At 36.2% G+C, this 15,116-nt stretch overlaps 1 protein-coding gene and 1 long non-coding RNA gene across 4 annotated transcripts in view; one reads left to right on the top strand and one right to left on the bottom strand.

Moving 5' to 3' along the window:
* Positions 1 to 14,782, top strand: part of LOC144239074 (uncharacterized) — a 25,386-nt gene extending 10,604 nt beyond the window's left edge. The window contains exons 3-6 of the long non-coding RNA XR_013337303.1: positions 9,059 to 9,160; positions 10,583 to 10,657; positions 13,215 to 13,307; positions 14,522 to 14,782. This is a non-coding gene — a long non-coding RNA (uncharacterized LOC144239074). The remainder of the gene's footprint in view (positions 1 to 9,058; positions 9,161 to 10,582; positions 10,658 to 13,214; positions 13,308 to 14,521) is intronic.
* RNF170 (ring finger protein 170) overlaps positions 366 to 15,116 on the bottom strand; it is a 42,602-nt gene continuing 27,851 nt past the window's right edge. For all 3 annotated transcript variants that reach the window (XM_077773057.1, XM_077773058.1, XM_077773059.1), the window contains 3 exons: positions 12,620 to 12,693; positions 7,744 to 7,854; positions 366 to 3,245 (listed from right to left, as the gene is read on the bottom strand). In XM_077773057.1, the coding sequence (XP_077629183.1) occupies positions 2,976 to 3,245; positions 7,744 to 7,854; positions 12,620 to 12,693 (455 nt within the window). In that variant the 3' untranslated portion in view covers positions 366 to 2,975. The remainder of the gene's footprint in view (positions 3,246 to 7,743; positions 7,855 to 12,619; positions 12,694 to 15,116) is intronic.

Below are 15,116 nucleotides of genomic sequence, written 5' to 3'. Positions count from 1 at the left end.
GCTTGTGCACATGGGCACTTTCTCAGAATAAACATTTATTTATTAACGTTTATTCATTTTTGAGAGACAGAGAATGAGTTGGCGATGGTCAGAGAGAGGGGAAGACAGAATTGGAAGCAGGTTTCAGGCTCTGAGCTGTCTGCACAGAGCCCAAGGTGGTGCTCAAACTCTCGGACTGCGAGATCATGACCTGAGCTCAACCAACTGAGGCACTCAGGCGCCCCAACAAATAAACATTAAAAAAAAAAAATAGAAGAAATGTGATGAGACATCAGATGTCCGTTAGTGGAAAAGTAATGCTATTTCAGGAGTTCTGAATTTGAAAGCAAATAATATTAAAGAAAGGAATGTAACACAAGTTTTTAATTTTAGATATATTGCTTTTATTCAAAAGAATATTTGCTTGACAACTTAAATCACAAAGTTGGACCAAACCACGAGTCCGCTGAAACAGTCCTGTGAGATTTGTATCTGCACAGCCACAGGGACTGACAAAAGTCTTTTCGTCTCTTGCTGCTCTCAAATGCTGAGAACTGTGGTAGCTGAAATCACTGCTCTAGTGGACAGTTATAATCGATTCTCCATCCTGTTCCCCACGGAGCTGCCCAAAGTTATCTTCTGCTCCTGGGGTTGGACCATGTTTTTGTAAAGTTACAATACTACTATTTACAGAAATCCAAATTGTTCTTTTGATTTATATGATCTAACTCTGAATTATACAGTATTACTATGATGTTTAAAACACTGATTGACTACTTACTTTAAATACTCTCTCAGATCCCTCCATGTTTATTACCAGTGATCAGTAAAGAGGACAAAATAAGCAGCTCTAAAATTCTGAGATGTCTACATGTTCCCTTTTTAGTTTAATAAGACTTCACTTAATACAGTGTTCTTGTATGTTACAAAGTTGGTACAACACACCTCTACCAGGAAAGTCTTAGAAGGAATTCCAAATTTTGCAATAAAATTGTAACTAGAAACGTGACACGTGAAGCAGAATACATGCACAGAAAATTCAATCCTTTCCAAAAAAATGACATTGTTGTAGCCCTACACCAAATCTGTAATTGGTGAAAAATCCATTTCTAGTCTGGTAAATGATAGTATAGCTACCTCTTAATTCATTAGCTTTTCAACTTGTCTGCAGCTGAAATGCTGAAATGTCTTCTATGAAGCATGCCACTGTCTGCATTAGACATTTGATTTGGAAGTGTAGAATTGGGATTCATGAAGTCATGGTATATAATCTTTCTAGACCTTTCCTCTTAGGATCACCTAAGTTATGCTACTCCAATGTGTTCTGAAAGACTTCCCAAGGATTCCACTTTCTCTCCTGCTTCCCCTCTTCATAATAACCTTCACATCTACTTGAACCCAGAAGGGAGTCTACTAAGAGTATAATACCTGTTCAGTCATTTATTTGTGTGTGGCTTCAGGCAAAAAAAACTTTGACCTGTAACATATGGATTTCATCTGTAAAAAGGAAGGCTTTCACATAACTGTCCTAAGGATAAAAAGTATATAAGAAATGCTTTAATTATAATGTGCTATATTTAAGCACTGCTTTTCTCTATGACAAGCAACAGCTTTGTCCTAGCCCAAATTAGAAAAATACTGTTATTGATATTTCATTCAACATCTCATTGATGACTACTTAGTCTGATGAACTTGAGAGAATGTGATATGGTTTTTTTTCTCCCTATCACTACATAATGAGGCTCACTAATAATACTTGAACGGACAGTATGAATATCAGTGACTGTAGGTGACAGATCCAACACTACCCCTTGGCATCAACGACTACCCTGCTGTCCAGTTCACAAATGAGCAGTGCCACCTGAGGGAGTTAGGATTTCATAACACTTGTGGTTTTGAGTATTCTAAAGCAGAAAACTGCAGATGAGAGCACTGGGGACTTAAACTGTAGCTATCAAAAAAGCAAGCTAACTTTTATTGAATTGCCCCAGACATTTGCTCATTCTCTTAGACCTGAGGAATATGGGCTCTATGCTGCCATCTAGGGACAGTATTACAAAAGTTTTCTGGCCAGAGAAAACAAAATTCTCCCATTCTGTTGGTAGAGCTCACCAGTAATTTTTTTTGTCAAATCTAATTAGTGTTCCTTTACCCTCCTAATGTCTTTAATGCTCATTACCATGAAAATCTACTTTCCTTAGAAATGCATCAAACTACTATGTGTTTGCAGTATCACAGAGGTTCCTGAAAAAAATTTTCCCTTTATATTTACTTGTATATACTACTCTTATAAAAGGACCAAACTCTTGTTTAAATGTCGTAAGTGAGAAAATCCAGAGTGGTGACTGGAGATAAATGTCTTATATCTTGTTAATCCTTCTATTGATTAAGAATTGTCTTATAAACCAGAATATGAAATCAAATTATAAACTTCAAGTTTCTTCTTTCACGTTTAGCTATTAGCAAACAATTATATCAGAATGGAAAAGCACAGTTGCTCCAAGTGCATAAAACTTAGCTAGTACTGAAAGAAACACTGACTTTCCCCCAATATTGTACAATATTTTATTGTAACAAAAATATTTAGACGCATCTCATAGCAATATATTATCATATAGGTACTCACTGAGAAGGATAAATTGGATAAACTGTAAAACAATATCTTACTATATACATCCAATTAATCTGAGTAATTTTTGGGAAAAAAAGATATAAAGATCATCCCTTTTTATATAATTCCACATTTTTTCCAGAGATGTCATAGGCAACAGAGAATCAAGATATAATTGTAAATTATTATAATTCTAACCTTAATATTAGAACCTGTACATGTATAAATTCCAGTCATATATTGCTAGACATTTGCAAATGAAATCAAATGTTTGTCATACAGTGGTTTTACACTCATAACATTAATATTCAAATGCTGTGTGCTGCCATGGGTCCTTCTGTAATTTCACACATTAGCTGAACTACTTCAGTAAACTCACATTTTTTCACCTGTTTAGTCTCTGTGTTATCACTTCTCGATACATAATAGAGATGTAGATGAGCAACAAAAAGATGACAAAGAAATCATCTAGAAAGCCTAGAATTCCAAACAAGGCTTCAGGTACAAAATCTAGAGGTGATATAAGATAGAAAAAAGCTCCCATTAAACAAAGTATTATCCTGATGCGGAACATCCAGAAAAGGCCCCCGACTGAAAACATTTCCCTGAATGCATGCCTCAGTAAAGTGGGTAGATCCATAATTCTTTCCATGATCTGGCAGAGGAAAAAACAAATATGATTTGTCATCTAATATGTCAGACTTGAAAATAATACAATTTTCTTACAACGTGAAAACTCAGTTAACATGAGTTAAGGAGTTTCACATATTTTCTAGTTATATATTTTACTTTAAGCACATCTTTCATTACTAGGTTCTTATAAAATAGATTTCTTGCAGATAACTGAAAGGCAACTAAAATGTCCACAAACTGGAAAATATAGGATACAGCGAGGCAAAACTCGAGCCTCTATTATTTGAATTAATGAAATAAACGAAATGAAGAACCTCTCAAGTCTCAGCTCTAAAATCAGACGGGTCTGCAATTAAACTCCAAGTCAATCATTAGCAGTCTGGTGCCCCTGGGCGGAAGTTGTTTAACCTCCTAGAGACCCAGCAACAAGTAATGGAGTATGATACACCACAAGAACTATTAAGAGGTCCCTGTCTGTTGCTAGACAACATGTTAGTAGTATACATTGAAGACACGTTAACTTGGAGGACTTTTGACAGTCTGAGAATTATCCTGATGCGGAACATCAGGAGGTTTATTATTACCTTAGGAGGTTTATTCGGCTTGAGTTTAAGTGAATTACTAACTGCCACAGTGATTTTTGGAATGCCAGACCCTACCTTTCTCAAAATGATTAAGTTTCTGGATATGTATGGAAACATCAATTACTGAGATTTTAAATAAGTGAGCATAATTTTCACAGCTGAAAATGTACAAATTATATACATTTTTTAAAATTGCAGGATTCAGAGATATTAGAACCCTCATACACTACTGGTGGGAATGAATGGCCTCCTTGGAAACAGTCTGGCAGTTCCTCTAAATGTTAAACATAGACTTATCATAATATCCAGCAATTCCACAATGAGGTATATACCCAAGAGGAATGAAAACATATGTCCACACAAAAACTGGTAGACAAATGTTAATGGAAACATTATTCATAATAACCAAAAAGTAGAAACAATACAAATGTCCATCAATGGACTGGATAAACAAAATGTGATATATTATTTGGCCATAAAAAGCAATGAATCTGATATATATATTACAACATGGATGAACCCTGAAAACACTAAGCTAAGTGAGACAAAAGGCCATACACTATGTGATGCCATTTCAATGAAATGATGAAATATTCAAAAGAGTCAAATCTACAGAGATAGAAAGTAAATTAGCAGTTGCCAAGGTCTAGGAGGAGGGGACAGGAAAGGGGAGAAAGGGAAAGGTTGGCTTACACTTTGGGGATAATGAAAATGTTCTAAAATTAGATTATGGTGATAATCCGATTAGATTTATTCTAAATACATGAAAGACCATTGAATTGTATACAAGTTGCACTTTATGACATCTAAAATACATCTAAATAAAGCTGTTAAAAAAAAGTACTACTATCCATTTGTATTGCTTTGAGCAAGTTAGTTTATCCTCTGACTGTAAACTTCTCATTTGTTTTGTGTAGTTTGCTCATTGACTACGTGATCTATAAGGTCCTGTGTAGTAAAGAACTACCATGACTTCTCAATATAACTTCTTTCTTTATCTCATTTCTCAGGAGCTGGGTGATGCAGAGAAACTGACCAGAGGAGGAAAGTCACTTCCTGTGGTCATTCCACTGTAACAGTTCAGCTATTTTTAATAATCTGTATAATTACTATATATTCAAGTGTAGGTATATATTTTGTTTAACAAGTGCCAAATGAGAGGGATGGAGAGACAAAAATGGGAAGAGCTATTATCTAAGGAAACAGTTTTATAAACTCCACCAGATAATCTTAAATCCTTTTTGGAAAACTGGTCACAAAAAACAAAATGGTCTTTTTTTTTTTTTTTAATGTTTTATTTATTTCTAGGAGAGAGAGAGAGACAGCGTGAGCAGGGGAGGGTCAGAGAGAGAGGGAGTCACAGACTGAAACAGGCTCCAGGCTCTGAGCTGGCAGTCAGCACAGAGCCCGACGCGGGGCTCGAACCCACGAACCACGAGATCATGACCTAAGTGAAAGTCGGACGCTTAACCGACTAAGCCACCCAGGTGCTCCCAAAATGGTCTTTTTAAAATCACTTCTAAATGTTAACTTCCTATTCTTTATGGGAGAAACTAATATTTAAAGGAAGACAGGAGCACAATTTTCACAAAGTCTATGGTAAGTTATTTTAAACATTCTAGTAACCAGACAGTATATCTTTTGAATACATTTCTGTCTGTTATCAGAGCTATTTGTTCACTTCTCATATGGTATCATTTATATAAAATCTATAGATAGACAAGAAGTATGAAATGGATTATTAAGAAATATTTGTATATTAATCACAATTTATTCCAACTTTGGAGGCTTCAGAATATCAAAGTAAGAGCTAAATGTCTCTATTATACTATGATTTCATAACCTCTGAGGGCTTATAAAATATATGATATGTACCAAAAAATAATAATTGAGCAATGGTATGCTTCACACTTACAAATATGAATGGATATCTTAAAATGATTAAAAAATGTTTTTAATGTTTTATTTATTTTTTGAGAGAGAGATAGAGACAGCGTGAGCAGGGGAGGGTCAGAGAGAGAGGGAGACACAGAATTAGAAGCAGGCTCCAGGCTCTGAGCTAGCTATCAGCACAGAGCCCGACGCGGGGCTCAAACCCACGAACCATGAGATCATGACCTGAGCCGAAGTCAGACGCTTAACCGACTGAGCTACTCAGGTGCCCCAAAATGATTTCTTTAAGGTCAGTGGTAGTTCTTGAATTTTGAACATGTGGATTTTCAAAGAATCATCCTACAGATGTCACTGCAGAATATGTAAAAAAAAAAAAAATGCTGAATGAAAAATAGAAGAAGCTCCCAGATAACTGTAGAGGACAACACTGATTGGATTAAGTTTTTCTTTTTGTTTAAACAGAAGATTTACCCTTTATCCACATGGATATGCCTTTAAATGTACACAACACCACAGTATAAGGAACACTTATACTGCAAGGGTGCACAAGAGCACACAAGTGTTTAATACTGAAGCATTTTAATAGCTTATATTCTTGACTGAGAGTAGTAGTACCAATTCTTAAGGATAGCTTATTCATTTATTCAACAAATATTAAGGGCCTCTTGTATTCCAGGCACTGAAACTGGCAGTGAGAATATAACACTGAATATATAAACATGGCCCTTGCCCTCATGAAGCTTTTAGTCTACTGAGAAAAAGATACCGAACAAGATTTGAGTACTGTTTGTAATAAATGCTACAAAGGAAATGTATAGAGAGCAATAACATAGAATACCTTAGCTGATTAGGGAAACCCTCTTTGAGGAAGGTCTATTTAAGAGCGACCTTAAGGATGAGAAGAACAGAGGGACAAGCACCCCAAATCAAGGGGTCACGTGTGAAAGCATTACGTGGAAAGACTTGCAGTGTATTTTGAGAGCTGAAAGGTGACTGGTGGAGGTGAAGCATTTTGGGGGAGGGGGAAGTCACGCAGGGCTGTGTAAGCACAGTAAGGAGTTGGAACATTATTCCACAACGTTGGAAGTTTTAAAGTATAAGAATATCATGGTCTTATGTTTTCAAAATATTACTTGGGCTGCTGTGCAGAGAAAAACGTCACAGTGAAGAGGCCACTGCAGTTATTCTAAGAGACGGTGGCTTGGGCTAGTATGATGGTTATAGATACAGGACAGTTTTATAAAATAAAAATGACAGGATCTCCCAAAAAGAGAAAAGAAATGATACAACTTTTTTTATAGATCAGATGAAGGGAATGAGGGAAAGGAAGAAATCAAAACAGTAAAGACTGAAAACAGAGTACAGTGAGTTGAGGAGGCAAGCAGTTCAATACTGTTCAGGTCATGCTTGAGGTGCCTAGGGAACATCCAAGTGGAGAGGCACAGCCTAGAGCTCAGAGGAGAGGTCTAGGTTTTCCAAATAAATCTGTACTTAGAATATTCCGATTTTTGAAGTACATAGTCATGCACATATTTCTAGAATTCTTTGTTAGATTTTGAAAAAACTGGAATGAGTCAATAAAACGTGACAGTTTATAATCTATCAAATGCCATTTTTGGAGGGAGGAGGTAAACTGTAAAATTAATGTGTTCTTTAAAAATCAAATGCTTTTGAGTAGCTAAAATGATATACCAAAAAAACTGCCTAACACCCAGGGTTACTCAGGGAAACATTTCAAACAAGAGACCAGAGTAGGTAAAAAAAGAGGAAAACACAACTGTAAAACTTTCCAGAAGTTCTCAAGTTATAACCTTCTTTCATAAGGACTTTTATAATCCTTCTTTCTTTTAGATAGAAAACTGTAGTTCTTGGGAAAGCTGTAGCTCAGTGATTGACAACAATGATGAAGTTAGTTAAAGCTTTACCTAACACACATAAATAAGGAGATATTTTTTAGTCAAAGAATACTTGTTGGTAAATCTCACCTTACAAAAGAGAAGTATCATTATACTGTAACTTTGCACCTGCTATAGCATTACTTACAGATCTGGGCTGCCCTGAGAATCTCCGGTTATAATCATTAATATCTTGACGCAATGATACAACATCCTGAGACTGGTCATTTTCACCAAATACTGTTAGCAGTAAAGTTACCTGTATATTACAAACAACAACAACAACAACAACAACAACAAAAACCACTGTTATACTTTTCTGCAACATTAATTTTTCATTTTATGTTATAATTCAACAGAATGAGAAAAGCTCCTAAATTTATATTTCACTCATAAAGGCAACATAGGGAAGGAAGTGAGCTATCATTGCCTTATAATAAAATCAAATGCAGAATGTATTTTAAATTCCTATAAATTCAAATGGGTACCTTAACCAAACACTGGTTCTAATATTTTCCAGTTCATACCAGGGATAAAATCAGTAGGTCTCCGTTTGGACTAACAACTATTTGAAGACATAAGCATGATGAAAAAAATATTCAGGAGCAAAGTGACATAAAAATATATAGCACTCAGAGAGAAAAATCAGAGAATTTTTTTTTTTTTGAGAGAGAGTGTGTGTGTGCATGCAGTGGAGGTGCAGAGAGAGGGGGAGAGAGAGAATCCCAAGCAGGCTCTGTGCTGTCAGTACGGAACCCAACATGGGGCTCGATCCCATGAATGGTGAGATCATGACCTGAGCAGAAATCAAGAGTAGGACACTCAACTGACTGACACAGTCAGGTGCCCCTGGAATTTCTTTTTTTGACTAAAATAATTATTCAACCTCACTGGTATTTGAAATACCTTTGAATGCTACCAAACAAAATACAGAGATTAAGTTATTGCACGGACCCACTCTCAAGCACCCACCCCTACTATAATCAGAAAAGGTAATGAGTGATACTGTAATACAACACAATACTTTTAGTCTCGTTTCCTCCACGGTAGAGGTAAGGATACACAAATATCCTGGGACCGTAACTGGGGTAACCTGAAGATCACAGTATCTTTAAAAACCAGTACATTTAAAAACATAACAATGCCGGGGCGCCTGGGTGGCTCAGTCGATTAAGCATCTGGCTTCAGCTCAGGTCATGATCTCATGGTTCGTGGGATCGGGCCCCACGTTGGGCTCTGTGCTGACAGCTAGCTCGGGGCCTGGAGCCTGCTTCGGATTCTGTGTCTCCCTCTCTCTCTGACCCTCCCCCGCTCATGCTGTCTCTCTCTCTCAGAAATAAATAAAAAATTAAAAAATATATAACAATGCCTATGGAAATGGGAAATGTACAATGAGATAAAAATGGGAAGGAGCAGTAACAGATTTAGGTTTAAATCATCTAGCTGTTTTTATCCTTCCTCAGTTCAGCTATAAAACCAGGACTTCCCATTACTCAGATGTTTTCCAAACATCAGATGTTTTCAGACAAAGGAGTGACAAAGAGCTGCAGGTGGTACGAAAGCAGGTACAACCTCTTTTCGTAAATTTGTTAATTAAAATGCATCTTTCAATAAATAATAATTGAGTACCTACTGTGGGCCAGGCACAGTGCTAAGGGCTACATATACCAAAAAAATAAAAGACACAGCCCTGCCCCTTGCTAACTAACCACAACACCCAAGATAGAAGGGGGAGGCAGACCTGCTCAAAAGGCATTGTGCTGGGGGTTATAATGATGCTTGAGAGAAAGGACTTCTGCTTGGGGTGTCCAGAAAGCTGGAAACAAGCTGGTCCTTGAAGTACAGCTAGGACTACTGGTATGTTATGTATACATTCAGCAAGAGAAGTGGTGGGCATGTTACAGTCAGAAGCAGCAGCCTGTGCACTATTTCCAGAGAAACAGAATGGGGAGCAGGTATCTGCCACCTGTCTTGCTTCCAGGATGAATTATTCTACAGTTAGGAACCAAAAGCTATTATATAAAAACAATTTTATCTCTACCTTTTTAGCCTCTAGCAATTTATGGGTGGTCCAAAGGATTCTACCTGCGAATACACATATATTCTATGAAAAGCCATCGATAGAGTCAAGAAGAGGGGACAGGTGGTGGAAATAACTCTTCAATGCTAGATCTATGGCCTGGTCTCAGTGTTGCTTGCAGATAGTAAAGACTATGAGAGGCGGTATTGGCAAATAAACTTCAATGTTGACCGCCTTGTGTCACATATCAAATTAGCCAGAGAGGCAGTACCAAAAAAAAAAAAAAATTTCCTCCTGCCATGTGCTACAAAGTCAAATGTGAAAGAGGCAGAATTTGGGAATGTACAAACAAGGAGGAAGGAAGATAAAGCCCTGAACCTCTCTCTCTACACCAAAAACGGAGGCAGTAATGGGGGTAAGTGGAATGCCAGAGCAAAGGTTGGAAGCATCTGTGTGTGCATGCATGTTCATATAACAATACATGCTATATGGTTTTATTCATATAAGGTCCAAAAATTAGACAAAACTAAACAATAATCTTAGAGGTGCATGCTAAGGTAATAAACCTATAAAGAAAATCAAGGAAATGCTTATCATAAAAGTCAACTCTCCTAGTAGTTGCCTCTAAGAGAGGTAGGAGGGGGATGAGATTTGGAAAAGGTCCCAAAGAGGCTTCTGGGGACTGTTGGCCAGTTTCTACTTCTTCATCTGAGTGGAGTGGTGGTTACTGAAGTGTTGCTCTGTGGTAATTCAATAAGCAGTACTTCTCTGTTTTGTGTGCTTTTTTCTATGTCATATTTTACAAAGAGTTCTTAAAAAATTGTTGCTGCTTCTATCATTTTGTTTATGTTCTAATCTCTGTGGGTTTATGCCTTTACAAAATGTCCTGTTCTTTTAGTGGGGTTACAAACAATAATATATGTGTTCAATTTGGCATCTTAACTTGGAAGCTCTCTATCCTTTATAGGACTTCATTCTGCACACTGGAAGACTTCCTATGGAGCTGCTATCTTTCTCATGTTCCTAACTCATTATTAGAAAGGTAGATATTTTTAATTTTCTTAATGCTTATATATTTTGAGAAGGACAGAGCATGAGTGGGGGAGGGACAGAGAGAGAGGGAGACACAGAATCCCAAGCAGGCTTCAGGGATCTGAGCTGTCAGCCCAGAGCCCTATGCGGGGTTTAAACCCACGAACCGTGAGATCAGAACCTGAGCTGAAGTCAGACACTGAACCGACTGAGCCACCCAGATTTCCTGATATTATTTTATTTTTTATTTAATTAAAAAAATTTTAATGTTTATTTTTTTTTCTGAGAAAGAGAGAGAGAGACAGAGCACAAGTGGGGTAGGGGTAGAGAGAGAAGGAGACATAGACTCCGAAGGAGGCTTCAGGCTCTGAGCTGTCAACACAGAACTCAATGTGGGGCTTGAACTCATGAACCATAAGATCATGACCTGAGCCGAAGTCAGATACATAACCAACTGAGCCACCCTGGTGCCCCACTGATATTATTTTAAATGAAAAATAAGTATATAGTAAATTATGAAAAAATAGTAAACAACTGATAGAATGTTCTATTTTACTATACTTGCTAATTAAAAAACTAAAAACTTCATTTTCTCCAATTTTTCAGTATTTTGTTTTTCCAGTTTGCCAAAGAAACTGAGAAAATGTGGCACCTATCATCTGTGCTGACATTTCAGTCTTAAATATGTTTATAAAAGGTTACTATTTCTCTCCTGAAGTAGCTTCTATACTAACTGTAACTGTCTGATCTGTTTTGGATAATGTAATGTGGTTATGTCTCCAAAAGAGACATTTTAAAAAATTATTATCCATCATAGAAAATTATCTAGGCCCTCAATGGAGAAGGGCAGATTAAAAATAAAAAGGAAATATTTTTTTTCAAAAGAAGTATATGTAGGGGAATATCTGTTTAAGCCTGATTAGCTAGTTCAGCTAGGGTATAATACTTTGCTAGTATTATAATAAAGACTTATTAGAATCTTAGGGATGATTTACTTATCACCTGTTTTTTATTACAACTGAAGGATTTCAAAGGGATTTTTTTTTTTGGTGTCTTTAAGACATTAAAAAAAATAATGGAGGAATGCCTGAGTGGCTCAGTCAGTTGAGCATCTAACCTGGTTTAGGATTAGTTTGTGATCCCAGGGTCGTGGAATTGAGCCCTGCACTGGGCTCTGCACTGAGTGTGGAGCATACTTGAAATTTTCTCTCTCTCCCTCTACACCTCTCCCCCACTCATGTGTTCTTTCTCTCTAAAATAAAAAAATAAAAATAAGTAAGAGGGTAACATTTAGAAGCTTTGAATAAACAGAACTACCCTATGATGCAGCATCTGCACTGCTAGGTGTTTACCCAAAGAATACAAAAATACTCATTCAAAGGGTTACATGCACCCCAATGTATTATCTATAATAGCCAAACTATGGAAATAGCCTAAATGTCCATAGACTGATGAATGGATAAAGAAGATATGGTATATATGTATAGTATTACTAAGCCATAATAAAAAATGAAATCTTTGCCATTTATAATGATGTGGCTGGAGCTAGAGACTATTATCTACATGAAATAAGTCAGTCAGAGAAAGACAAATAACATTATGATTTCACTCATGTGGAATTTAAGAAACAAAAAAATAAGCAAAGTGGAGAAAAAAGAGAGAGGGGCAAACCAAGAAACAGACCCTTAACTATAGAGAACAAACTGATGGTTACCAGAGGGGAGAGGGGTGGATATGTTAAATACATGATGGGGATTAAGGAGTGTGCTTAATCCTGGATGAGTGCAGGGTGATATACGCAAGAGTTGAGTCACTATATTGTACACCTGAAATTATTGCACTATATGTTAACTAACTGGAATTTAAATTAAAACTTTAAAATAATAAAAATAATTTAAAATTTAGATGCAGAAATTATAAACATTTACATAATAAACTAGCATAAATGATGCTTTCTAGATACAAACATTACCGTTTGTCTACAGATTGGACAACTGATTGCCCCAAGCCATGAACCGTATCGCCAGTATGCAATAATGCAGGTACCTGATGAGAAAAAAAACATTAATACTGATGTTTTAAATTTTAAAGCCCATGAGTCCTCAGAAAGTTTCAAATATTTGAAATTTTTTACAGTATCATCTTATTTTAAAATATTTTTATTTCATTCAAGCAACTGTTCAGGCAAATTCAAATCTAATAATAATTCCCAGCCATTAAAAAATATTATTATTTAAACTACCAGTTAAGATAAACATTTTTATACAATCAAAAGCAAGAATATATTAACTGCTTCAATACTTTGAGGCTTAATAGAAAATACTGCATTTCCTATGTAAAATAAATAAAATAAACATCACTGCAAATATGATAACCAATAAATTTGGTATATACATTACAAAAACACAGCTTCTATCTTTTAAGGATTTAGAACACCAAATTACAGTAGTATCAATAATAATAATTAAGTACTATGAATAAGGAGCCAAAGGATACAAAGATTACATGCTATCTTACCTAATAAAGTTTATAATACAGTTCATTAATTCAATCAACTTTTGTACTAGATGGATTTGATTTTTCTGCCTGAAGCTGTTCATGAGCAACAAAACAACTAAACACAGTCTAAAGGAAGAGGTGATAGACCTCAAAATCAGCAGGTAAGCTAAGCATATAAGCACTAAAGTCAGACCAAATAAAGAAGGAATATTTTTTATTTTATTTTTATTTTATTTTGTTTTATTTATGAAGAAGAAAGAGGAGGAGGAATATTTTAAAATCCTGTCTGATTGTTTAGGGGCCCAATTCATTTCTTCTCTGTAGGACACCTGTTTCTCAGGCCATTCAGGTCCCATTGTGAATCTGAACTAAGTGCTTCTAGTTTCCCTTCTACCTCCAAGATCTTTTCTGTATTCTTTTTTTTTTTTTAAAGAAGAGTGTTTTTCCCCCCCACTAATGTTCATTGATTTTTGAGAGAGAGAGAGAGAGAGAGAGAGACAGAGTGCAAGCAGGGGAGGGGTAGAGAGGAGACACAGAATCTAAAGCAGGTTCTAAACTCCAAACTATCAGCACAGAGCCCGACATGGGGCTTGAACTCATGAACCGTGAGATCATGACCTGAGTTGAAGTTGGACGCTTAACCAACTGAACCACCCAGGTGCCCCCGTATCTGTATCTAGGTTAGCCCTCCTGCATTCCTTATTCTTATTCTTCCAGATCAAATAAATGTCTAGAATAAGCAATGACAGTCAAATTGAAAAGTCCAAGGTGACATACTGAAATCAATTAGAAGGTAGTTAAATCTCAAACTATGTAATATTAACCTTAAGTACAAAAGGTATATAGGAGGGAGAACTCTGGGATGTATCAGAGAGTCATTTGTAGATGAGAAAGGATTTGAACTGAATTTTGTAGGATAGGTAAGATTTAGAAATAGAAAACAGGAGGGAGGATGCTCCAAGTTTTATGAATAGCAAAGAGCAAATGGCAGAAGTAGAAATAAATGGTATGTAAGGAGACTGGTGAGCATCCAAGGGGCTAGGCAAAGGCTATCCAGATTGGACACTGCAGTGACTGTGGGGGGAAACTGGTTCAGTGATTTAAAGATGAATTTAAAAGCTAAACAATCTTTATCTGATATCTTTTCCTACTTTCAGGGTGTTGTGTTAGCTAATATTTATTAAGTAATTTGTGCAATCTAATTTCATATAGAAACTATAGGAAAGCAAAACTTATAAATCTTGTCAGTATTATTTTTCAATTCTGTAATGATGCCTTAGTTTTATCCACTACCTTTTCACTCAAAAGTTCAATGTGTTTTGACATATGTTAATTTATTTAATCCTACATCTCTTTTCTACAAACTGGGGTACAGGTGTCCTTGCTTTGCAAATTATGAAACGGCCAATGCCTGCACAGAAAAACTATGGCCCAGCAAATGAAACACTTCAGTTCACACACATCTGCTGTGATATGATCAATGTTTTCCCTTTTCTTCAACGTTCCCCCTCTATAAAAAGATCCACCTAAATAAGATGGTGGGAGAGATCATGACATTAACCTGGGTCACAATCTCTCTCAACCTATGTATTTGTAAAATGGGGAAAACACCTCATAAGACTATTGGGGAATTAAATAAAACAATGTGGGTTACAAATGCAAGTAAGATAAAGTCTGTTGCTGTTATTTTTAACTCGCTGTAAAGGAACAGAACAGGAACCATATATAGAAACTAAGCTAAGGTGCTCTGGATATATATGGTATCAATATACTTGAACTACTATTCAAAGAAACACATATCTGTTTGAAAAGCAGAATAACTAGTTTTTTTAATCTTTGAAACTAGAGACAGTAAATAAGTGTCTAACAAGTACAGCAGGATATCAGAAGCAATCTACCCAATTACCTCAGACCCAGAAACTAAGAACACAATACAGCCATCTTTCAATTGACTAGGTTATCCACTCTGT

Source organism: Crocuta crocuta, unplaced genomic scaffold, assembly GCF_008692635.1.
Source record: "Crocuta crocuta isolate KB4526 unplaced genomic scaffold, BGI_CrCroc_1.0 scaffold177, whole genome shotgun sequence".
Classification (NCBI taxonomy): Eukaryota; Metazoa; Chordata; class Mammalia; order Carnivora; family Hyaenidae; genus Crocuta; species Crocuta crocuta.
This window is presented reverse-complemented; position numbering and strand designations above follow the sequence as displayed.